Source organism: Peromyscus californicus, unplaced genomic scaffold (genome assembly GCF_007827085.1).
Source record: "Peromyscus californicus insignis strain IS unplaced genomic scaffold, ASM782708v3 Scaffold_5__1_contigs__length_169319896, whole genome shotgun sequence".
NCBI lineage: Eukaryota > Metazoa > Chordata > Mammalia > Rodentia > Cricetidae > Peromyscus > Peromyscus californicus.
The window spans coordinates 1,113,173-1,136,141 of NW_026294573.1; the positions used below are offsets into that span (position 1 = coordinate 1,113,173).

Here is a 22,969-nt window from a genome sequence, read left to right on the forward strand (position 1 = left end):
AGAGAAGTGGGTTCTGGCTGGTACTGTTTGGGCAGCACTGGGGATTGAAGCTAGAGCTTTGCATGTGTGAGAAAAGTGCTCTACCACTGAGCTACATTCCTCAGTGAGAAAGGAGCTTTGTAACTTTAAATGAAAGCAAGAAAAAAGCCAGTTATGATGGCATATACTCACCAGGCTGAGGCAGGAGGGTGACAAGCTGAAGGCCAGTGAGACCCTCTCCATCATCGTCATCATCATCATCATAAAATAATGATGATGACAAGAACAAAGCAGGGTCCTTTCTTGGACCCATTCTGCATGTTTGTATAGCAATCCCAGCAGAGCTGAAGGGCCAGGTAACAGCCTGGGTAACCCACAATGCAGCTGGAGAAGTCACAGCCACACACCAGTTCTACAGCTTCTAAGGAAACACATGCCCAGCACAGTAAGTGAAGGGCAGTCCAGCCACCCAGGGAGATGGATGCTGACTCCCTTTGGCACATTCACATTCATGGACTGAGTGTGGTGGCTTCCCAGCCACCTCCTGCCTAGTGACTGCCTGCTTTTCCCTAGGGTTCAGCGTGGACTGGTGGGCGCTGGGCGTCCTCATGTTTGAGATGATGGCTGGGCGCTCCCCCTTTGATATCATCACGGACAACCCTGACATGAACACCGAAGACTACCTTTTCCAAGGTTGGTGGCCCGCCGTGTGCATCCACTCCCTCCTTGTCTCTGCGTGTTCTTTTCTTCCCGTCTCGAAGGTGAGGATGGGGGGCATTGCCCAGGCTTGTGCCTTAGCACTAATACAGCACATGCGGAACCATTCCTCAGGCAGAGAATGTGAAGTGAGGTGACCATAGTTCACCATAAGTCATCTAGAAAGAGACTGCCCTGATTTAGCCAGAGCCCCCCTCTGCCTGGTCATGTGCATTCCCTATATCCCCAGACAGGTTCCCCTCTTACTCCTCATCAGAGTTAATGGCCACTGTTATGTCTCTCAGCGCCCTCTGGTGACTGGTGTGCAGAGGCCTCCACATGCCTGTGACCAAAAGGTCACATGAGGAGCTGTTGGTTCATACCTGGTTATGTGATATATACCATTGTATGTCACCAGGAGGTTCCTAAAAAGTCAGGAGTTCAAAGCCAGCAGGATACATAGCAAGATTATGCGCCCCCCCCCAATAAAAGAACAGAGTTCAGGGGCCCTGTAGGCTGCTGGAAAGAGTAAACACTACCAAGGAGTCTTCTCACCTGGCTCCTGTCCGCACAGTTATCCTGGAAAAGCCAATCCGGATCCCCCGCTTCCTGTCTGTCAAGGCCTCACACGTCTTGAAAGGATTTTTAAATAAGGTATGCTCTGGCTGTGGTGACAGAATATCTCTTTTGTGTCTCTCTGGGATCGAGTCACCCATGGGATGGAGTGGGTGGGCAGAGTCCCTCTGCTGAAGGTTTTGTCATTGACTGCCAGCTCCTCTGTGCAGGTTTGATCATATGCTTTGGCACTGGGGCTCTGGGTTCTGTGAGTTTCTTTTTTTTTTTTTTTTTTTTTCTTTCTTTTTTTTTGGAGACTTTTTTATTTATTTATTTTTATTTTATGCACAGTGGTGTTTTGCCATGAGTGTCCAGTGCCCTGACATTGGGGTTATAGACAGATGTAAGCTGTCATATGGGTGCTGGGAATTGAACCTGGGTCCTCTGGAAGAGCAGTCAGTGTTCTTAACTGCTGAGCCACCTCTCCAGCCCTAAAAGAATGAGAGTCCAAAGTTTGCTTTTTTGTTGTTGTTGTTGTTTGTTGTTTTGTTTTGTTTTGGTGTTTTGAGACAGGGTTTCTCTGTATAGCCTTGGCTAGAACTGGTAGAACTTTTCCTAGAACTGGCTCTGTAGACCAACCAGGCTGGCCTCGAACTCACAGAGATCCGCCTGCCTCTGCCTCCTGAATGCTATAACAGTTTGTGCCACCACTGCCCAGTGAGTTTAATTTTTATTGATACTTAGCATAACAAACAGTGAGAAAGTAACCCTTTGGGGAAGGGCTCCCAACAGGGGGAGGTTATACCCTGAACGAGCAGGAGAGCAGCTGGAGACAGTGGGGAAAGCTGGGTCATCCTGTTGGGTAGAGGCTGAGTCAGCGGTTTCCTTGGGAGTCCTGACTCACCCTTATTTGAACTCTGACCTCCAGGATCCCAAAGAGAGACTTGGCTGCCGACCGCAGACTGGGTTTTCCGACATCAAGTCCCATGCCTTCTTCCGCAGCATAGACTGGGATCTGGTAAGCCTCAAGAGTTACTCGTGCCCATTCCATAAGGTGGGCTGGTCTCATAGGCAGAATGTAGGCCCATGTGCACTTGGGTTCCTGGTAGATGGTGTCTGGGCCCCAGGGACAGTTTCTTTAGTGTGGTTGGTTTTCCAAAGCTGCCCAGACCGTATCTGTCCTACTGCTAGTTACTGGCAGGTAGTAAGCACAGGCTTCAAGGTTCTGAGTGGAGTCCATTCCTGATATTAGGAGAAAAAAAATAACTTATTCCAAAATAAGTGATTGGAAAGTTACTGAAATGTGACCTATAAAATATGCTCTTTTAGCTGGGCGGCAGTGGCACACATCTTTAATTCCAGCTCTTGGGAGGCAGAGACAGGTGGATCTCTGTGAGTTCGAGGCCAGCCTGGTCTACAGACTGAGTTCCAGGACAGACTCCAAAGCTACACAGAGAAACCCTGTCTCAAAAAACAAAAACAAAACAAACAAATAAACTATATATATATATATATATATATATATATATATATATATATATATATATATATTCTTTTGAAGGAAAATATGAAGTTTAGCCCATTGAGTAAATCTGGAACTTGCCCAGCTTGGGGACACTGGACACCTTCCTCCCCAACCCTACCCTGACCTTTTTAGATGGTCCACAGCCAGCACTGATGTCTACATCCCATCCCCAGGGAAGAGCAGGATCTTATCATATAACCAGTCACTTTTTCTTTTTGATTTTTCAAAATAAGGTTTCTCTGTGTAGCCCTGGCTGTCCTGGAACTCTTTCTCTGTTGACCAGGCTGGCCTCACACTCAGAGATCCGCCTGCTTCTGCCTCCTGAGTGCTGAGATTAAAGATGTGTGCCACCACCACCCAGCACAACCAGTCACTTTTTATTTACAGGACTGTTTGTGTCTAGGGTACTGTGAAGAATGGGGAGGGGCTAGGCTGCAGGGGCAACAAGTGATCAGGACAGACTGTGCCCCACAACCCCTGGCCCTTCCAGAGCCGCCCAATCAGAACCTCTTGTTCTCTCCCTTGTTTAGGTGTAAATATCTATTCAGTATACAGAATATTGACACTTTTTAACATTGGGGTGTGTGTGTGTGTGTGTGTGTGTGTGTGTGTGTGTGTGTGTGTGTGTGTGTATGCACATATGGAGGTCAAAGGACAACTTCTGAGAGAGAGTTCTCGGCTTCCACCATACAGGTCTAGGAACAAACTCAGGTCATCAGTGTCAGCAGCAAGAGCTGTTCTCTGCTGAGCCATCTCACTGGCCCTTGATCCTTAAGAATCAGTTTTGTCAGTTTTTTTTGTTTTGTTTTGTTTTTTTTTTAAGGTTTATTTATCATGTACACAGTGTTCTATCTGTACATATTCCTGCAGGCCAGAAGAGGGCACCAGATCTCATTACAGATGGTTGTGAGCCACCATGTGGTTGCTGGGAATTGAACTCAGGACCTTTGGAAGAGCAAGCAGTGCTCTTAACCGCTGAGCCATATCTCCAGCCCAGTTTTGTCAGCTTTTAATCTCATTTTCTAGCTCTGGTAGCATCAGAGAGAAGCAGTGGGTTTCTTTCTAACTCTGTTCTTCACAATGCAGCCATACCTGGCTTAGCCCAGGCCCAATAGTGGCAGCTTTACCCACAGGCTTACTGCCTGCCACAGTCTTTGAAACCCATCACCCCCATCTGACACAGAGTCATGTATTGATCTAGCAGATCCATGAGTGAAGTACAGAGAAAGTTCTACATTGTCCCAACCACCCTCCTCATGGCTTCTCCTCTGAGCCTGCCTCACTGGGGTCCACCTCGTCTGAGCCTGCAGGATCTGAGTTGTTCTTCTGTCCCTGCCCCTGGCCCTGGGCTCCCACATGGCATCAGTAGCAGCTAGGCCTCATCTCCAGTCACTCTTGCCTCACTATAAGTGAGCGGATATGATATAAATAGTGTTTAATTTTAGTCCAGCTGCCTCTAGGCTGGCCAGCCAAGTGGTTCTAAGCAGCAAGAGGGGCTGAAGAGGTCTTCCTCTGCATCATACACATGGCACACATCTTGTGGGCCTGGAGCCATTACCACAGAGCCTTTCCTCCTCAGCCCAGGAGACTCATGCCATGGGTCGTCGCACCCACCTTACCATCCCCTTCCCTGGCCACACGCATTTGTGCTCTGTCTTGCAATTTGACTTGCAATTCTGCCTTGAAAGGAGGCCCATCCAGTAGGTGGTCTTGCATTCTGGCCTGCATTCTGGCCCGCTTTGCTTGGTGAAGCATCTTCAAGGACCGTCCTTGTCATGGTGATATTCATGTGACATGGCTGTCTGAAGTTGCCTTGCACAGATGAACCATGTGTTTGTCCGCTCACCCACTGATGGTCGCTTGGGTGGGGCCCACCTTCTGGTTCTCAGGTTGTTGGGCAGCTTGCATAGCCTGTCTGTTGGGACTCACGTCTCGTTTTCTTAGGGACATTCCTCTAGATGAACCACTGTTCAGGTGGTCACTTGGTGTCCCGCCTCTTGAGGGGCTGCACCCCAGGACTTCTTGGGACCTTAGGACCGTACAGCCCAGCACCAGCTTCAGTGATTGCAGCTTCAGGACTGTTCATCTGAGGTGGGAGCTCAGGCCCAGAGGTGTCACCGTGGAACCCAGGATGCTGGTCCCTAGTGCAGGTCTGGTGCCATGAGGAAGAGGATAGATGTGGGCAGCAAGGGAACTGGAGCTGGCCCCTGCCCTGAGCCACTGTGACAGCACCGGAGAGGCTACTAATTCCAGCCCTTCCCCCAGCTGAGCCAGCTCTGCTCCTGTCAACACCACCAGTGCAGCCATGGTGGTGACTGGTGTGTCCACATTCTTGGGCCTGAGGCCACCTGTGCTGCTCTTTAAAGATTTGTACAAAGCCAGCTGACATGGGTCTCATTCAGGGATTATAGGCAGTATGGTACTACTGTGTGTTGTATGTTTGGAGCAAGAGGGGGCCAGGCTTATCTCTGATTCCCCCCCCCCCCCCCCCCCCCCCCCCCCCCGCTCCTTTTTTTTTCCCTTGTGGGCTTGGGCTTTGAGAGACAGAAATGACAGCCAAACTCCTGCTGTAACTTGAGACTCTGGGCTCTGGAATGGCTTATTTGTGAGGCGAAGGCCCTGTAAGTAGGCGGGTAGACTGTCAGGAACCAGCCCACCACACCTACCTCCTCCCTCAACTAGCACTGTTCCTATGGCACATTCTGTTCTGATGTCCCCCAGGACCATCCTCCATCCCGAGTGTCATGGGGCAGAGGGAATCATGATGAGCTCAAGCCGGCATAACATTGGCTGCCCTTACAGATGTGGGGAGGGAGGTTCAACCTGATTCCTGGGTTTCCGCTTCAGACAAATCCACTAGGATGGTCTTGATGAATGTAAGGGACTAGAGACACAAATGAGACCCTCTTCTGCCCATCCCAGTGGCTGATCTGAGAACTACTGTCTGCATGGCACACCATCCCTGGTAGTGACCTTGTGCTACCAGATCCTTTTAGCCTCTACTCTCTAAACTCACACCAAAGGCCACCCCAGAGCTTGGTGCTCAGGGTCCTCCCTGGGCCTTAGACATAGGCTCCTCTTCCATCCCTCTCCACTGCTCCAGAGAAAGAGTAGAGTCAGAAGGGATCCACATGCCAGCTGTCTCTAGGGGCACCGGGATGGCCTGTGGGGCCAGTCCTCCTGCCCCTCCTCTGGGGTGTCAGGATAGGAGTATATGCTCCACTGAGCACACAAAATCCACCATGGGCCATCCGGCACATCCTTTGCTGCCCAGTCTCCACCAGAAAGTTTGGATATTGGCATAAAGGCCATAGGAAAGTTGTTGGACACAGTCCCAGGCAGAGTTGTGACTGGTCAGTAAATTGATTCTGAAAGAAATGGGTCCGTACAGCAAAGTCCTGGCTCCCTCCGGAAGTTTGGCTAGGGCTGCTTACCACAAGGGTCTGTCCACAAGGGTGCTCCATCAGACATGGTTTGACAGCATGTCAGATTTTTCCAACGTTCCCAATCCCTGACCCATCATGAACTAGAGAGAGCTGAAGTGGCCATCTGGGCATTGTTACCATCTGCCATTAAACCTGCTGTGTTCCAGGCTGCTGGCAGGTGCCATGGCAAGGCCACCCTGAGGAGTGAGTCAGACTGTGGCTAAAATAAACTCCCTTGACATCAGCAAGACTGACCAGTGAGAGCTGACAGGAAGTTGATGGCCTCTGCTCCTGCCCCGGGTCAGGCAAATTAAATAGACCTAGACCAATCAGTGGGTAAGGGTACTTGCCACCAAGCTGACAGCCTGGGTTGGATTTCCAGGATGCCTGTGGTGAGATGTTGTCCTCTGACCTCCACACATGTGCCATGGCTCGTGCATACCCACCCACTCATGCACACACAGATAAATAAATGTAATTTTTTATAAAGTTTATAGGTTCAAGGCTTCTAGAAGAAAGACTCCAGAGAGGAAAGCAAGTAGGAGGACAGACTGTCACAAAACCCTTTGGTTTCCCAGGCAACCTACCACAGAAAAAGGAAAGGACGAGTCCTTGGTCGTGGCATGTGCCTGTGGCCAGGAGAGAAAAGAAAGGAAAATACAGGACCAGATAAAGGGCCACACTCAGAAGGCCCATGCATGTGGCTCCAGAGGCAGACAAGCAGTTGTGGGAACCATGGCCAGGTGGAGGCATCAGAAATGGGGTTCCAACAGCTACTAGCCCCAGGCACACCTCCCCGCCCTTGAGTCTGAAAGGACCACCTACCCTTACTGCCCAGGACCAGCCTTCGTAGGCCAGACTTCAGAAGGCGAAAGTGGCAACAGCACCCTGGCCTTTGGGGCATTTCTTTGTGTGGATACCAAGAGCCAGAAGTCAGTGCTATCCATCTTCTCTCTGCTAATCTCCTCACCCACAGCCATGCTGGGAACTGACTCCCAGTTGTCCCTCTGTGCTGGTAGTGTATACCGAGCAGACTCACTGAGCTCTGGAGTTACTCCAGAGGCTGCCTGGCTTGGTGCTGCCATCTCCAACTTTTACTATTTAGAAGTGGACCCTCTAACCCAGCAGGGAATACGCAGCAGTCAGAAGGGACTCTAGTGTCACCACATGGCACCACGATGCATGTGGCAAGGAGTCCTCCTTCATTCCCACACTCACCCCCATTCATGCTTGGTAACACAGCCAATTGTGTTCTAGACAGCTAAGTATGTCCCTAAAACTCTGCTGGGAACTGCTGGGGTGTGGGAGTGGTTAGGTCTGGGCCAGTTAGGAGCCTGAAAGGCAGTGCTGCAGGTAAAGAGTCACCCCCAGAACACAAGGACAAGCTTCTGGTCCTCTTGGTTACCCAGTCTTAGGTCTTCTGTTGTACTAGCAGGCTGGGACCCTTACTTGCTCTTATTCTCTTACTCATTCATGAATCCACCCACTCTTCACACCTTCTTCATTCATTTCCTCATTCACTAGCTCACTCACTCATTCACCCTTGTATGTTGTACTCTGTAGGATTAGGTTTGTTTCTAAGAACATTGAGAGGCAGCCATAACCCAGACACTGACCCTGCCACAGAGCCATCGTTGGATAGACGGGGGGAAGGGTTACACATCAGCTCCTGTGGCGGCCATATGTGAGTTTAAGTGCAGACCCATGCGGTGTCTCTTCAGGGCCTGCATCCCTAGCTCATGTAGAGCACTGTGGCTCTTGGGACAGATCTGTACATTGTTCTGAGACCAGTTGTCACCCATCTTCCCTGGAAGAGCTGAGTGAATGCTGGAAAGAAGGTTCTCTCACCCTGGGCACTGAAGCTCAGAAATGCCCTAAGTGTGGCCTAAGGGCCCTGCTTGATGAAAAACAGCTGTATTTTATATGTATGTGTGTGTGTGTGTGTGTGTGTGTGTGTGTGTGTGTGTGTTTCTCTGTGTATCCTTGGCTGCCCTGGAACTTGCTCTGTAGACCAGGCTGGCCAAACTCACAGAGATCTGCCTGCCTCTGCCTCCCAAGTGCTGCAATTAAAAGGCGTGCGCCACCACCACCTAGCTGAACAGCTATATTATACATAACCAATCCATCTCGACACACCACGCCCCTCTCTTTGTTGGAGCCCAGAACGGTTATAACAGCAGCAAAATGCTTGGAGCAAGGGTTAGAAAGGAGGGCAATGGGGACTGAATATGAACAAAGCATAATAATGTAAATGTATGAAAAGCTCATAATGAAACCCGTAAGTTTATGCCATTTTATGCATTGTATCTCTGGCTGGCCTGAACTGGCCATCTAGACCAGGTCTTGAATTCACAGAGGTCCATGTCACATCTAGATGCCTAGAATGCAGCCATGTTACCAAGCATGAATGGGTGTAGGTGTGAGCAGGGATTCTTTGCACATGCATTCCCTGCTGGACTAGAGGGTGCACCTCTAAATAGGAAAAGATGGAGCTGACACTTCAGGGTCGAGAGAGGACTGAAGATGGGTTCTCCAGTGCTCATCTAGGTGGGGGTGTTGTCAAGCCCAACTACAATTATGATCAGGTTCTGAGACGGGGGGGGGGGGGGGGGGGGGGGGGGTGTGCAGAAAAAAGGAAAGAAAGGAAAAAGTGTCCAGCCACTGGCAGTGACATTGTTTCCCCAGGCACAGGTCTCCAGGGCCTGTACATCCATCACTTTTTAACTGAAGTAGACTTTTCCTGGCATTGGATATTTTCTCCTAGATTCTGTGCTTTAAGGGGAAGAAAAAAAAAATGGCATTCAAATACCAGGCATGTTGAAAAGCTGAGCTTCCCATTTTATTTTGTGATTTATGTGCATACAAAGAACTGAAGCGGGCAGAGGGGATGCTCAACACCCATCTGACACTCCCTTGTCAATATTCTCAGCTGGAAAAGAAGCAGGCCCTGCCTCCCTTCCAGCCCCAGATCACAGATGACTATGGCCTGGACAACTTTGATACACAGTTCACCAGCGAGCCCGTGCAGCTGACTCCAGATGACGAGTAAGTTCTGGGCAGGACACTGCAAGGCTCAAGACACCCTGACCTGCCCCCACAAATGTCACAATGAAACATGTCCTGAGTAGCCCAGCTCCGCAGGCAGCCTGTGTCTAGACTGGTGCATGGTTTCATGTCTGGGTCCCTACTTCTGCGGTGTGGGCTGGTGGGAAGGATGGTGCCTGAGGGAGGAACACAGCTACCACTCTTCACCCCATTCCTATGCTTCTAGGGACGTCATAAAGAGGATTGACCAGTCTGAGTTTGAAGGCTTTGAGTACATCAACCCGCTTCTGCTCTCTGCTGAGGAGTCCGTGTGAGGCCACGAGCGTCTCTGTTGTGGACACGCCTGTGAATGACCCTGTCACTTTACCCTTAACCACAGCATATGCATGCCAGGCTGGGCACGAGGCTCTGAGCAGCCAAGGAGGGATGCTGGCCACCGAGACCGCAGAGGGGCATCCAACAGGCACTTCTGGACAGAGCAGTCTCTTGTGTCCAGACCCCAGAGGCTGGCTTTGTGCTGGAGGAATCGCTTCCTGTGCCCATGGCAGCCCGACCAGAGGGCGAGACAGTCAACGCCGTTTTGAAGGTGCACATTTTCCACAGAAACAGAACTCGATGCACTGACCCGCTCCAGGAAAGTTAGCGTGTAATGCCCTGAGGAATAAAATGTACCGATGATGTCGAAGCTTCCTCTGATGCCTTTTTTCTGAGTGGCACCCGCCTGACGTCCCCAACGCAGCCCCCACGTGAGGAGGAGCTGCGTTTTCTGAGCAGGCAGAACGTAGGCAGGGGACGGGCACCCAAGTGCCTGCAGGGATGCACTGCAACAAGAATTGTTACAGATTCGGAACGTTTTCTAAATCCCGGTAAGTTCTGTTGTTAATATTTAACAAGTATTTTCATACCTAGTGCAGCTAGCCATGGTAGTCCAAGGCTGAAGTGACATCCTGGCTAAGTTGGTGGCGCTGTTCCCACCAGCCCTTTGGACTCTGATGGGGGAAACTGGATTATAGAGATTCTAAAACATTGCTCACCAAAGCACCAGTAAACCAAATAAATAGGTAAATAAATAAAAAGGGAAAAATAATTGAAAACTAAATCCGCACAAAATATATTTCTGAAAACACTAGCCAGTGCCTCCAAGATGTCTTGTGTTATACATTAGATTTTTGGAAAATATTTTTATCACTAATACTCCAGATTAGAAAATTTAAAGACACGTGTGTGATGGACCCTAGCCTTAAAGCGACAGAATACCCATAATCCTGTACTCTTCCTGAGGAAGCAAGTCTGCTTCCATAACTGTTGTGCTCAGCCATCCTCCTCCTCCTTAGATTAGAGGCAGTTCGGGAAGCCAACCCAAGGTTTCCTGGAAAGAGGTTAGCTAAGTCCTTAGCAGGTCAGGTGTGGCAGGAGCCATCATTTCAGCCCTTTGGTAGTGCGGGAGACAGCTGCACTGCAGTGACTGAGCACCCCAGCTCCACTCAAGCCAGGCTGGCCAATGTAGCAAACGTGCTACATGCCCCCAACCCTGCCGGAATGAGGCCTCGGGTCTCCATGTGAGGCAGGGTGGAGTCCAGCCTCCGGTCACAGCTGCTTCATGCCTCGGGGCTGGTGGCCCTGTCACATTTCGAAGTTAGAGAAAATGAAAAGTTAGAGGCGCTGTTGCCGTGCTGCCCTGTGGCCGCCCGCAGCCCTCACCCCAATACACTCAGGTTTCTCAGGCCATTGCCATGTCTGGCACTGAACACATCAGAGCCACACCCAGGTCCACGGTGCTGGGACAGAACAGGCAACCCAGGCTTCTGACATCATACCCCAAATCCAGGCTTCTGGGTGGCTCTGTAACTCCTATTGAACATGGACACATTTCAACCAGCACTCCCAGTGTCCATCAGTAAGACTTGTCCCCAGCAACTGCTCAAAAAAAAAATGCAAAGAGCCTAAGAGCCAATTTTTTGGGCCTCCTAGGGGTGTCCAGCCCAGCCTGGGGATGTCCAGGTGGCTGGAGCCCCAGTCTGAGGGCTGTGCAGTCACACCTGCCTATGAGCCAAAATGCTAAAATGAAGAGCCCGCAAATGGTCCAAGAGCAAACCGGCTCCTGCAAGCTCCTTTCCTCCCAGTGTGCTGCCTAGGGACAGCAACAACTCCTTTGCCCAAACAGCACAGGGGCCCTTGGTTTGTTAGAAATGGGGTTGTTTATTTGGATACTGCCCTATTGCCAAATGACTTGCTGGTTACTGGTTCGGCTGCTCATGTACAAATGTGTGAATAACATTGTGCCCACCAGAAGGGGAGATTTTTATATATAGTAATTTGTTTTATAAATTAAAGAAAGTGAAGGATGTAATGAAATGTGACTTGGGGTGGGTGGGTGGGAAATACCTTAACGTTTTGCAAACGGCTCCAGGCAAGATAGCGTGTGTCTTTTGAAAATGGTTCACGAACACTGGTGACTTTCATGATTGTAAAGCAGTAGCCATAACCATGTGGTTTTGTACAATTGATCAGTGGAGCCCATCGCTGGCCGGCGTTCCTTCTGTGGACGATGTTCTCGCCCTCCACGGCCAAGGTCGTTCGTATTCTTGCACATCTATTAAAGACTTTGATGAAAATGCCCTTATTGTTACTGTGTTTGAAGTAGATATTTGGAGAAAACAAAGGGTTTTATTCCATTTTCCTAAGAGTCCCTTCCTAGAATATATTTAGGCTCACAACACAAAGCAGTAGTGTCCCACGTATTCACTGCCACTGTCACCGTCCCCATGAAATGAGTCTGTCCTCATGACCGAAGATTCCCGTAACATGCCCTCTTTCCTCCTGATATGTTTGATGGGTTTGGACAGACGTACCACTATTGTGTCAGACTCCACTGCCACACACTCCTGGCTCTCCCCAGCTCTGTGCTCTCTCAGGTGATAGCTTTGGGATTGCAGTTAGGACAGTACCAGCCTGACTAGATTAGGGATTTCTGGACACCTGGAAGAACAGAATTTTGGGGCATTGTGAGGGTGTTTTCAAAGACAGGTGTTGAGTCTCACTGGACCAGGTAAGAAGAGTTCCCCTCAGGAGATGTCATCTATTCACTCACATCAGAGCTCCAGGTTTTATCTTTCCCCCTGTTCCCGGGGACACACTCCTGACCCTCTGACTGAGACCATCACCTTTGGTGTCCCTGGTTCTGGGGCTTTTGCCTTAGATGGAGTCAGCTACCAGCAGCCCAGGAGCTCTAACGTGCAGGCAACCTATGAAAGACTTTTCAGCCCCTGTGACCAGGGTTCCTCTCTCATCTGTCTATACGTATCTCTTGACTCTCCTCTAGGAGAGCCCTAATGTAGCCTTTTCATCTGGCGACAGAGTTAGTTTGGGGTAGTTTGACTTTTTTGAAGGGCTGCTGGACATTGCATGCAGGCCTTACACCTATCAGGTGAGTCCTCACCAACCACGACACTGTACTGTGGCCCCCTTCATGTGTTTTTATGATTTATATGAAACCCTTCCTGTTTGTTTTTGAGACAGGGTCTCTTGTAGCCCAGGTTGGCCTTGAATTCAATATGTAGGAGAGGCTGGGCATGAACTACTAATCCTTCACCTGCCAAGTGTTGAGATTCCAGATGTGCGCACCATACCCAACTCATTGAAACCATTTTTCAAAGGAAAATACAGATTTTCTGGTTGTCTCAGGCTTTCAAACCATGCCTGTCCCCAACCACAGGCCAACACTTGTTTCTGTCCACAAGAATGTCAGGTGCAAATGAGCTTAATAATGGATATTGTAATCCCAGCACTTGGAAGGCAGTGGTGGGAAAATCAAGTTGTCCTCAGCCACACAGTTCAAAACACAAAATAGGTCCAAGCAGGTATTGGAGCTTACTATCCAGAAGAAAACAACATTTTCACTTACGTGTCAGCCAGAACATGTGGATGAGAAGATATGCCCCCTACCTCTCCCTTAAATTCCCTTCTTTGGGAACCACTTTTGGTGTGCAGTGAAATGGCTTTGAGCCCCACCCCTTAGCGGTAAGGTTGCAGAGACTCTACACGCTGTACAAGTCAGCTCTATCTGTCCCAGTATCTGGCTAGATCCAGGGGCTGGTTCAGGCTGAGCAAATGCTATACCACCAAGACACTCCCCAGCCTAGGTAGATAACGTACTTCCATCTTAGTCCTGGAAACCAAGGAGCCAACAGTTCTGGTGACGGTTCATGTGGACACTAGGGACAGGCATTTTGCTATGTCCTGAGTAGTCCTGGGGTTCCTGTCTCCCAAGGCCCCTTCAGTACATAACATTAATCCCCTTGAGGAAGCTTCACCTTCATGACCTGTCACCTCCCAAGGGCTCCATCTCCACATCATCGTCTTGCAAAGGACCCAAGTTTGGTTCCCAGCAGTTCAAAGCTGCCTATAACTACAGCTCCAGGGAATCTGACACCCTCCTCTGGCCTCTGTGGGCAATTACATTCACATGCACAAAACCCCCAACACAGACACATACAAATACATATAATTACCTTTTTTTTTTTTTTTTTAATGTCTGTGAAGTGTAATCCAGTATATCACTCTTGCAGTCAGGAGAAGGTGCCAGCCTGTGTACAAACGCTGACTTGGGTAGAGATACCCCGTTCTGTCTTGTCACAGATCTGGCTCACCTGCTTGGGTGGGGTTCTCCCTGTTATGACAGAATACTTGATCAAAGCAACTTAAGATGGATTCTGGCTCACGGCTGACGTTACAGTAGCAAAAGCAGCTGTAGCTGTGGTGACAGGTGAGAAGCACATCCCATGCCCAGTCAGGAAGCAGCTCAGTTTCTCCTTTTCATTCAGTGAGACCCCAGGCCACAGGATGGTACCACCCACATTCAAGGGGGGTCTTCCTTTCTCAATTAATCTCTGGAAACAGCTTCACAGACACACTCTGAGGTCTGTCTCTTAGGTGATTTCCAAACCCAGTTAAGTTGACAAGAAAGGAGCCATCACAGAGGACCTACTGACGTCGGCACCACGGTGATCAGCATTGTGCCCAGTGCCCACGCACAAAACCAGAGGAGTCTGTGCTCAGGTGTCCACACGAAGACACATCTCAGCAGTCACATCCCTATGTCAGTGTGTGTGCCGGAAGGAGGGGACAGGAGAGGCATCCTGCAGCTCACCACACCATGTCTTCTGTGCTTTCAGCCAAGCACTGAGCAAGGTGGCTATCCACATCCAGCTGGGCCAGCCTGCAAGGTAGAGGAAACAGTCACCAGGCCTCCTGGGAGAGTGCTGGCCACAGGAAGGGGGTAATTCCACACATTTCTAAACCACTGAGAAGAGTCCTGAACTCTTTCATAGCTGGTCAGTTGGAGGACACAATAAGTAGGGTTCACCATGACCTCAGTGGGTTAAACTAGGCCTTCCCTGTTACCTAAGAACCCTTCTTTACACCAAGGATTCTTAGTCCTACAGACTCCCACCCTGACCAATGTCATGAACTCCCACCTCATCTGGTGGCTCACTCATCCTGGACCATGCCAAAAGCTAGCCCCAAAGACTCCCTGGGGCCAGCAAGATGGCTCAGTGACTTCAGCGCTTGCTGCCAAGCCTGATGACCCGAGTTCAGTCTCTGGAACCCACCCAACTCTTGAAAGTTTCCCTCTGACTCACTGTGGTATGTGTGCACACACACACACACACACACACACACACACACACACGGTAAATTAAGTTTAAAAAAAAAAAAGCTAGACATGATGGCGCACGCCTTTAATCTCACCACTCAGGAGGCAAAGGCAGGCATATTTCTATGAGTACAAAGCCAGCCTGGTCTACATAGTGAGTTCCAGGACAGCCAGGGCTACGTAGTGAGACCATGTTTCAAAAAACAAAAACAAAAAGCCCATCTCAGGCAGAGATCAGCAGGGAAGCTAGAGCTTCTTGGCTCTAGAGATCCAGTGCAGGCCCTCCTCAAGCCCAGCGCCTGTCTATAGCAGGTCAGGCTTATGGGATGGACAAGCCTATCAGGTACGTCCATCAGCCAGTACAAAGGGCAGTTCTCATGAAAGTCCAATAACTAGGCTGCCCAGAAGAAATACACATGAAGGTAAGAGTTACTCCAGGACAGCCACCTACCATCCTCCAAGAGGCAAACATCACACCCAGGAGGGAATGCTTGCTTTGGGGGAGTTGTGGGAGGTTGTCTGTTTGTTTGTTTGACAGAGAGGGTCTCCTATATAGCCCTGGCTGTCTTGAAACTCACTATGTTGACCAGGCTGGCCTCAAACTCAGAGAGGGGATGTTTTCTTGATGTGGAAAGACCAAGCCCCATCATGTAAGATTCAGTCATCTGGCCTCTGGCCCTACATTTCTGGAATGCCCACATAGCACCTGTACCTCAAGAGTCCTGTGCCAATGGCCCTGGGAAGGGTATCACAGCCAGAGAACAAGGGTAGTGCATGGACTGGTCTTCCACCTAACTTCACCCGGCCATCAGAGGGAGGAGGTGAGGAGGTGACCTAGCCAGAGCGGTCAGTAGAGCTGCCAGGGCAAGGCTCAGCAGCCCAGGACTTGATGGAGGCCATGTGGCCACCAACCTATGAGAGTGGCCATCTCTTACATTTCACCACCAGGAGGAGACTGGCAAACATTGGTCTCCTCTGCTCACAGGGCCCTGCTTCCTTTCTGGCACCCCACAGCCTTCCATCCTCAGACAGCAATCCACCAAGCACTACTTCTCCCTCAGACGCTGCCTTTTGTCACTCCCTATAGCTCCTGAACCCAATGCACATGACCAGTGAGTCCCCTTCTCCAGACCAATGTCAGACAGTCCCATCAGAGCCTGTTAGATCAGGGCCGCCATCTCCTAATGAAGAACAAACCCCGAACCCCTGTGACTTATCACAATGGCCTGTGTCTCTCCCAGCAGCCAGCTCACCTTGTATGTGCTAAGGCTGGTGAACTTAACAAGAGAAGTCCTGAGGTGAAACCCACAAGTCCTGAGAATCCTCTGGACATCCTGCTGACCAACCAGATGCCCATTACCTGCCCTCCCAGGCATCCTAGGCCTTGGCTTGTTCACTGCATCCTAGTTAACCCACACCCAGGTCAATGACCAGAATGGGAACAGAACTCCCCTAAGATTTACAACAGAGAATGGACAGCAAAGCCCCTCACTTGATTCCCAGGTCCTGTGATTTTCAATGGCTCTCTAACTTGGCAGTCCCCAACAAATGGTCTCTGAAGTCCTTGAGAACCCCTTAGCCAATCTAACCAAGGTATTAACACTTCCCTCCCCCCAGCTTTCTGTAAGACACCTCAGGTTCTGTATGGATCTCGGCCATCTGTTGGGAGTTTTCAGGCAGCATCCCTCAAGTGGGTTCTCAGGGATTCCTCCAGACACCATCACACAACAAAAGAGCTGTTTCTGTAGAACTCATTTCACTGCCAGGCTTCTGCTAACTCCCAGACACAGTTGAGCCCTGGCTATGGCTAACCAACATGGATTCGGGGACTTCAGCCCCAGAATCTGAATATGAATAAACTATTAGAGTCACAACCATGAGCTAGGCATGGCACACACCTGTCATCTCAGCTACTCTGAAGGCTGAGCAAGAAGACTGTTTGGCCTCAGATGTTCAAGGCCTAGGTTACATATTAAAATAAAGGGCAGGAACACATACATACATACACACACACACACACACACACACACACACACGAGAGAGAGAGAGAGAGAGAGAGAGAGAGAGAGAGAGAGAGAGAGAGAGAGAGAGGCAGACAGGGAAACAATCACAACCACCAGGTATCACTGTATCAATAAAGACCAAGGAAGGGTTTTGGCATCCCCAGCTAATGGACTGTCTCACCAGTTGCCTATCTGACACATAGATATCGGAAAACACAGCAGTTTCCCTATCTGTGGGTCCTACATCTGCAGATTCAAACAACCACAGATAAAAAGTACTTTAAAAATTGGTGACTGTACTAAATGTAAACAGACTTGCCCTTGTCATTATTCCCTAAGCAATATAGAGTAACAGTTGCTTACATAAAACCACCTAGATATGTAGGGTTTATGAAGTAACAACTGGTTTTTTTTAATTTATTTTCATTTTATGTGCATTGGTGTTTTTGCCATGGGTGTCGGGTCCCCGGAACTGGAATCACAGACAGCCTTGAGCTGCCATGTGGGTGTTAGGAATTGAACCCGGGTCCTCTGGAAAAGCAGTCAGTGCTCCCAACCACTAAGAAATCTCTCTAGACCAGTAACAACTGTTTTATGTAAAAAAAAAAAAAAAAAAAAAAGACAAGCCAGGCGGTGGTGGCACACGCCTTTAATCCCAGCACTTGGGAGGCAGAGGCAAGTGGATCTCAGTGAGTTCGAGGCCAGCCTGGTCCAAAAAGAGAGTGTTCCAGGACAGCCAGGACTGTTACACAGAGAAACCCTGTCTTGAAAAACCAAAGGAAAAAAAAGAGGAGCATCTACAGACTGGTACACTGGGAGCACTGGACTCAGTCCCCAGTAGCGAGAGACATCTGTATGAAGTATTTGAATATAGCAGCAAGATCTTCTAGGAACAAAGAACACTGTATGTCAGCCTAGTATCTAGTACCTGTCACATTTAGGAATCCCAAACAGTGCTCCACCGGGCTCAGATGGTGCTAAAGGAAAGAAGGAGTGGTGTGGTCCTCCCTGAGGGGCACCCCCAGCTCACCTGTACCAGCTTGGGTGGGCAGCAATGTTTGCACACACTGCCCTCAGAGGACAATACTGACAGCTCAGCCTGAGTCTAGCTGCCAAACTGACCCGCCCAAGGCCAGTCTGCCTCCCTGCTTGGGTCTTGCCTTTCATGACAACATCCCTGCCATCTAAGACCCAGAACATCCTGCCTTGTTGAAGGAATGAAAGGGAGCTCCTTTAAGGGCATGGAAAGAGTTCCCCCCGGGCAGCCTGATGATGTGGCTGCCACCTCAAGGGGTGAGTCTGGCCAATACATCCTCGCTCCTCTACAGTTCAATGAAGAACACGTCACTGCAGACTTAAGCCTACCTTGCTGATACCTACTTTGGAAAAGTAAAGGCACTTTGCCAAGTCTGATACAACCACTTGAAAGGCGCCCAACGGGCAGAGCTTCCATCTTCAATAACCCTGTCTTCAGGAGTCTTTTCTTCAACTGTCTAGAAATGCAAGGACAGCACAAAAAGCCCCTGGAACAAGAGGGGAGTGGGAATCCTGGCAAGATCTTATGGGCTCTGCAAAACTGAATTTCCCAAAAGGATTCCCAACCCCAGCTTCTGCCCCTGGGTCTCTTGATAGGTGAGAAGCATGGAAATGTCAACTTTACATTCAAGGTCACATAAACAGGACCCCACTTGGGGACATCCACAACCTCACTCAAGCCAGCCCACACTCAACATCTCTTTGTCTGAGCTATGTGGCTATGAGTAGAGAGAGTTGTTGCTGAGGGTTGGGATTGGGGCTCCTCTCAAATTCATAAAGGCTTGATTCTGATAAAAAGGCACATTTTGGAGGCTTGGGAAAAGGTTCCATTGATAAATGGTTCCATTGTTCCTGCTGTGCAAACATTACCCACAGAAAAGGCAAGCACTGGCGGTATGCATATGTAACCCATGCACTGGAGGTGGCCAGAGAGACGGTTGGATCCCTGGAGCTCATTGGTCAGCCAGCCTAGCCAAATCAATGTTTGGTTCAGTGAGAGACTCTGTCTCAAAACATAAGGTGGGAAGTGATCAAGAAAAACACTTGACCGGGCCTCCACATGCATGGGTACCTCTGTACACAAACCTACATGAACATATACATATATCACACAAACAATAATAAGTACATTTTGTTTTGTTTTGTTTTGAGACAGGGCCTACATAGCACTGGCTGTTCTAGAACTCACTATGTAGACTAGCCTGGCCTCAAACTCACAGATTCTGCCTCCTGAGTGCTGAGATTAGAGGTGTGGACCTCCACTCCCAGCTCAGCACAAATTCTTTTAAACAATATTTGGAGGGGCCTGTTGGGCTCTGAACTAGGGCTCCAGCTGTGTTATCCTCTGGTAACCATTTAATCAGGCTAACTCTGTGCTTCACTTCTGGTTCTGTCATCTTAGCAGCTAACTTTGGAGAATCCATGCCCTCCCCAGGCCATTTCTACTTCAACACGTAGGATACATGTGCACCCAGCTACACACCATCTAAAACATACTGCCCTTGAGCCCAGCAACAGTGGGCTCAAGTTCTACAAGTTCCTGTGTCATTTTAAGTAGCCAAAGCTAACCAAATGTGGTGGTGCAGTCTTGAAATCCCAGCACATGGGAGGCCGAAGCAAGAGCATCACTGAGAGTCAAAAAAAAAAAAAGGCTAGCAAGACGGCTCATCAAGTAAAGGTACCTGTTGCCGATCCTGAGTACCTAAATTCAATCCCTAGGATTCATATGGTGAAAGGTGAGAACAGACTTCAAGTTTTCCTCTGACCTCCACATGCATGTGTGCCATGGTACGTGCCCACATACACACACGCGCGCGCGCGCACACGCACACATATATTTTAATTTAAATATTAGTTAATAAACCAGTCAGTAGTGGTCCATGCCTTTAATCCCAGAACTTGGGAGGCAGAAGCAGGCAGATCTCTGTGAGTTTGAGGCTAGCCGGATGTACAGAGCAAATTCCAGGACAGCCGGTGCTACACAGAGAAACCCTGTCTCAAAACAACAACAACAAATAAAGACTCCTTTTCCTAACAAGTCTTAGCCTCCCAAGCAGGAGGTTTTACAGCGGACTAAGTCTTAAGCCTGAGGTCTGGGATGGAAAACTCACGTCGGATCAAATGCCTTCTGGCACAATGGGCAGCTCAGCAACACAGGCGTACTCTGCACAGACACACACTCTTGGGGGCTGGGAGTCTGACGGGAATCTGGTGCAGGACATCTTTTCAAGGATGGAATAGGTGACCCCACGGAGCCTCCAGGCCCATGGAACAACTGGTAGGAGTTTGCAGAGCCACCAAGGGCAGGTGGAAAAGGCGTCCAGGAAAAAGTCTTGGATCCCACAGTGAAGACCTCAGGGGGCACAGTAGGCTCCGGGTCAGGCAGAGACTCCTAAAAGGCAGATGCCCATGAGATAACAGCCACCAACACCAGCACCTCCCCCAGCGCCCCGGGGAATCCTCTCCCAGGCCATTCCCCATTAGTGCTTCTGGACACACCTGGCTGGAAAAAGCAGGCAGTGGTGGCAGCGGCTGACCGTTCGGGGTCAAATCCACGTCCCCGCTCACAGTGCTACGCAGCAGAGCAGCCCATGGCTCACTCTTACTGCCCTCCATGAGAAACCAGGGGCGGCAGCTGGGGGCCCTGGGAAGCATAGGAAGTGTCAGCCCGTGGATCCATGGTAGAGTGTCCCGAGAAAGAGGTCTCACAAGGGAGGTCACAAGGGGCTCTAGAGTGAGGGGCAGCAAGACTCCGGGGGACAGTGGAGTAAGGGAGGGAGGGAGCCCGAAGTAAGGGATTAAGCGTGCAGTTCACGTTGGAGGGTAAGTGTGGGCTCTAGGGAACAATGGAGCATGGGGCTGAACAGGGAGAGGCTAGATAGAGACGGAAAGGGGTGGAGGAGGTGGGGGAAACCGCAGGGTTGGGGCGGAAGAAGCGACCGCGCCCGGAGAAAGGCGGAGCCTTTCTGGTAGCAGGCCTCACAGTTGCGGGGTGCAAGTGTGCGAGGAGCCCCGCACCTAGACGGGAAAGTCGAGGTACCCCCATTGTCTGCCCGCGGCCCCACCGTCTACCCAAGCCCCCAGCGCCCCACCCTCTCCGTTCCATCCCGCCTCACCCGCCCCCTGCGGGCGGCCTGCGGCGGCTCAGCCTCCCCCGCAGCCTCTGCTCCTCCTCCATCCTTCTCCCAAGAGCGTCCGGCGGAAGTGAGACATACCACCCGACCCGCCCTCCGACCCGGACCAGCTCCCGTGGCCTCCAGACCCCCACTACCCACTCTGCCAAGTGCCATCTCCCCTTTGTGACACTTGAAAACTAAGGCGCCGGGATCCTAATCTTTGGGGACACTAGGCTGCCGCCTTGAGGGAGAGGCTTTCAGGGGTACGAGACTGGGCCCACCCGACCCTGTGCAGGCAGCTCTGGAGCCTGTGTTCCCTTCTGTTAACACGTGCAGATTAGCTGTCAGGCTTGCCCTGCCAATGCCACCTCCCAGCGGTACTAGACAATGCTCTGCCTCAGTTTCCAGTTCTTCAGCCTTTCCCAGGATGTCCCCATGGGCAGGACTTCCAAATCCAACTTTGCACCATTTTCTTCTTATAGGAGGAACTGGGTTTCTCTACCAAAGAGAGGAACGAAACCGCAAAGCCCAGGGGACGAAGCTCAGAAACCCGTGCTTCCTGTCTAGCCAATAAACGCGCCCTGCAATCCTGCAGCCCGTCACTTGGTGGCAGCAGACGCCCAGGCACTTTAGTATATGCATTGGCGGCGTTCACTAGTGGCTTTCTATTTCTCCACAGCCCCCAGGGGTCAGGGCTGTTTCAAAAGACCGTCCTGCAACCATCTGACTCCCTGACCCCTCTTCCTAGGTCCTCCTCCCGTCAGAACCTTGCCTCTCATCCCTAGGCGAGGTCACCCCCACCGTGTGTGGTCCAGCCTGGTAGTTGTGCCCAGGCCAGGGTCTAGGGATGGATTCTGGACTGAGATTGTCTTTTATGTCTGCAGACCTGAAGAGGATGAGAAGTTTAATCTCCAAAGGATCCCAGAGCACACACCAGGGTCTGTTCTGCCTTGAGGTCTTTTGGAGAGTGGCCATCTTGGGAACCTGCCTGTCCTAGGCTGAAGAACCCAGAGTGATGGCCAAAGGTGCAGCCAAGGAGCTGCCCATGCAGGAGCTGCCAGGGTGGGGTAGCCTCATGCTGCACTGTCAGGGGTGACCTGGGACTGGGCCACCCAGGTGGGAAGGCAGTTGTGATGAGTCCCAGAGCTAAGAAGAGCTTACTGATGGAACACTCCCAATCGGCCTGTCCCTAGTCTCCACTGGCCTGGCTCCTGGGCTTTTGCTGAAAGTATAACTGTATTTTTGCAGGGGACCTTGAGGACTCTAGGAGGTCTGGCACCAACTCCAAAGCAGGAGGACGGCCTGAGGAGGGTGCCTAGCCAAGTGCTGAAAGGGCCCTGTGTGAGCAAGAAGGCTCAGTTCAGCCACATGCTAAAACCAGAGCACAGGGACTTTCCTGAGATCTCCAGCATACCTGCCTCTCCCGTACCCCTCCTCTACAGAGGTCAGATGCCCTGACTGCCTATACAGGTGCTATAGCCACTTGACCCCAGAGGTCAGAGTGAAGCAGAGCCAGAGCCTGTGTGGCTACCCAGGCAGACTTACTCCAAAGCTGTGGGCTCCTGAAGGAGTTCTCTCTTCAAGTACCTTGAGGCTAAGGAGGTGCATGCTCTTAGGGCACAGAACGTGAGGATATTCCATTATCTTTTGGCTGTCGTAAGAAAGGGGCACTGGCCGGGCGGTGGTGGCGCACGCCTTTAATCCCAGCACTCGGGAGGCAGAGCCAGGCGGATCTCTGTGAGTTCGAGGCCAGCCTGGACTACCAAGTGAGTTCCAGGAGAGGCGCAAAGCTACACAGAGAAACCCTGTCTCGAAAAACCAAAAAAAAAAAAAAAAAAAAAAAAAAAGAAAGGGGCACTGAGCCCAAGAAAGTCTGCGCCAACTGCAGAACACAAGTTCTCTAGGCTTAGGACTCTCAAGCAAGTGTGAATGCT

At 50.5% G+C, this 22,969-nt stretch overlaps 2 protein-coding genes across 11 annotated transcripts in view; one reads left to right on the top strand and one right to left on the bottom strand.

The window, feature by feature from the left end:
- The window catches only part of Prkcz (protein kinase C zeta), a 117,755-nt gene extending 105,912 nt beyond the window's left edge, over positions 1–11,843 (top strand). For all 7 annotated transcript variants that reach the window (XM_052718440.1, XM_052718441.1, XM_052718444.1 and 4 more), the window contains 5 exons: positions 553–672; positions 1,250–1,329; positions 2,159–2,248; positions 9,110–9,225; positions 9,452–11,843. In XM_052718440.1, the coding sequence (XP_052574400.1) occupies positions 553–672; positions 1,250–1,329; positions 2,159–2,248; positions 9,110–9,225; positions 9,452–9,539 (494 nt within the window). In that variant the 3' untranslated portion in view covers positions 9,540–11,843. The remainder of the gene's footprint in view (positions 1–552; positions 673–1,249; positions 1,330–2,158; positions 2,249–9,109; positions 9,226–9,451) is intronic.
- Faap20 (FA core complex associated protein 20) lies at positions 11,405–22,687 on the bottom strand. Of its 4 annotated transcripts, none has more exons than XM_052718451.1 (5): positions 21,404–22,687; positions 20,419–20,563; positions 20,031–20,311; positions 13,737–14,443; positions 11,405–11,828 (listed from the first exon to the last, which is right to left on the bottom strand). In XM_052718451.1, the coding sequence occupies exons 2-4, from the start codon at positions 20,533–20,535 to the stop codon at positions 14,371–14,373; spliced, it is 471 nt and encodes a 156-aa protein (XP_052574411.1). In that variant the 5' UTR covers positions 20,536–20,563; positions 21,404–22,687; the 3' UTR covers positions 11,405–11,828; positions 13,737–14,370. The 4 variants fall into 4 exon arrangements, with proteins under 4 accessions (XP_052574411.1, XP_052574410.1, XP_052574408.1 ...); XM_052718450.1 differs by lacking the exon at positions 21,404–22,687 and adding an exon at positions 21,036–21,397 and having other exon boundaries at positions 20,045–20,311; XM_052718448.1 differs by lacking the exon at positions 21,404–22,687 and adding an exon at positions 21,036–21,397.
- Positions 22,688–22,969: the final 282 nt, after the last annotated feature.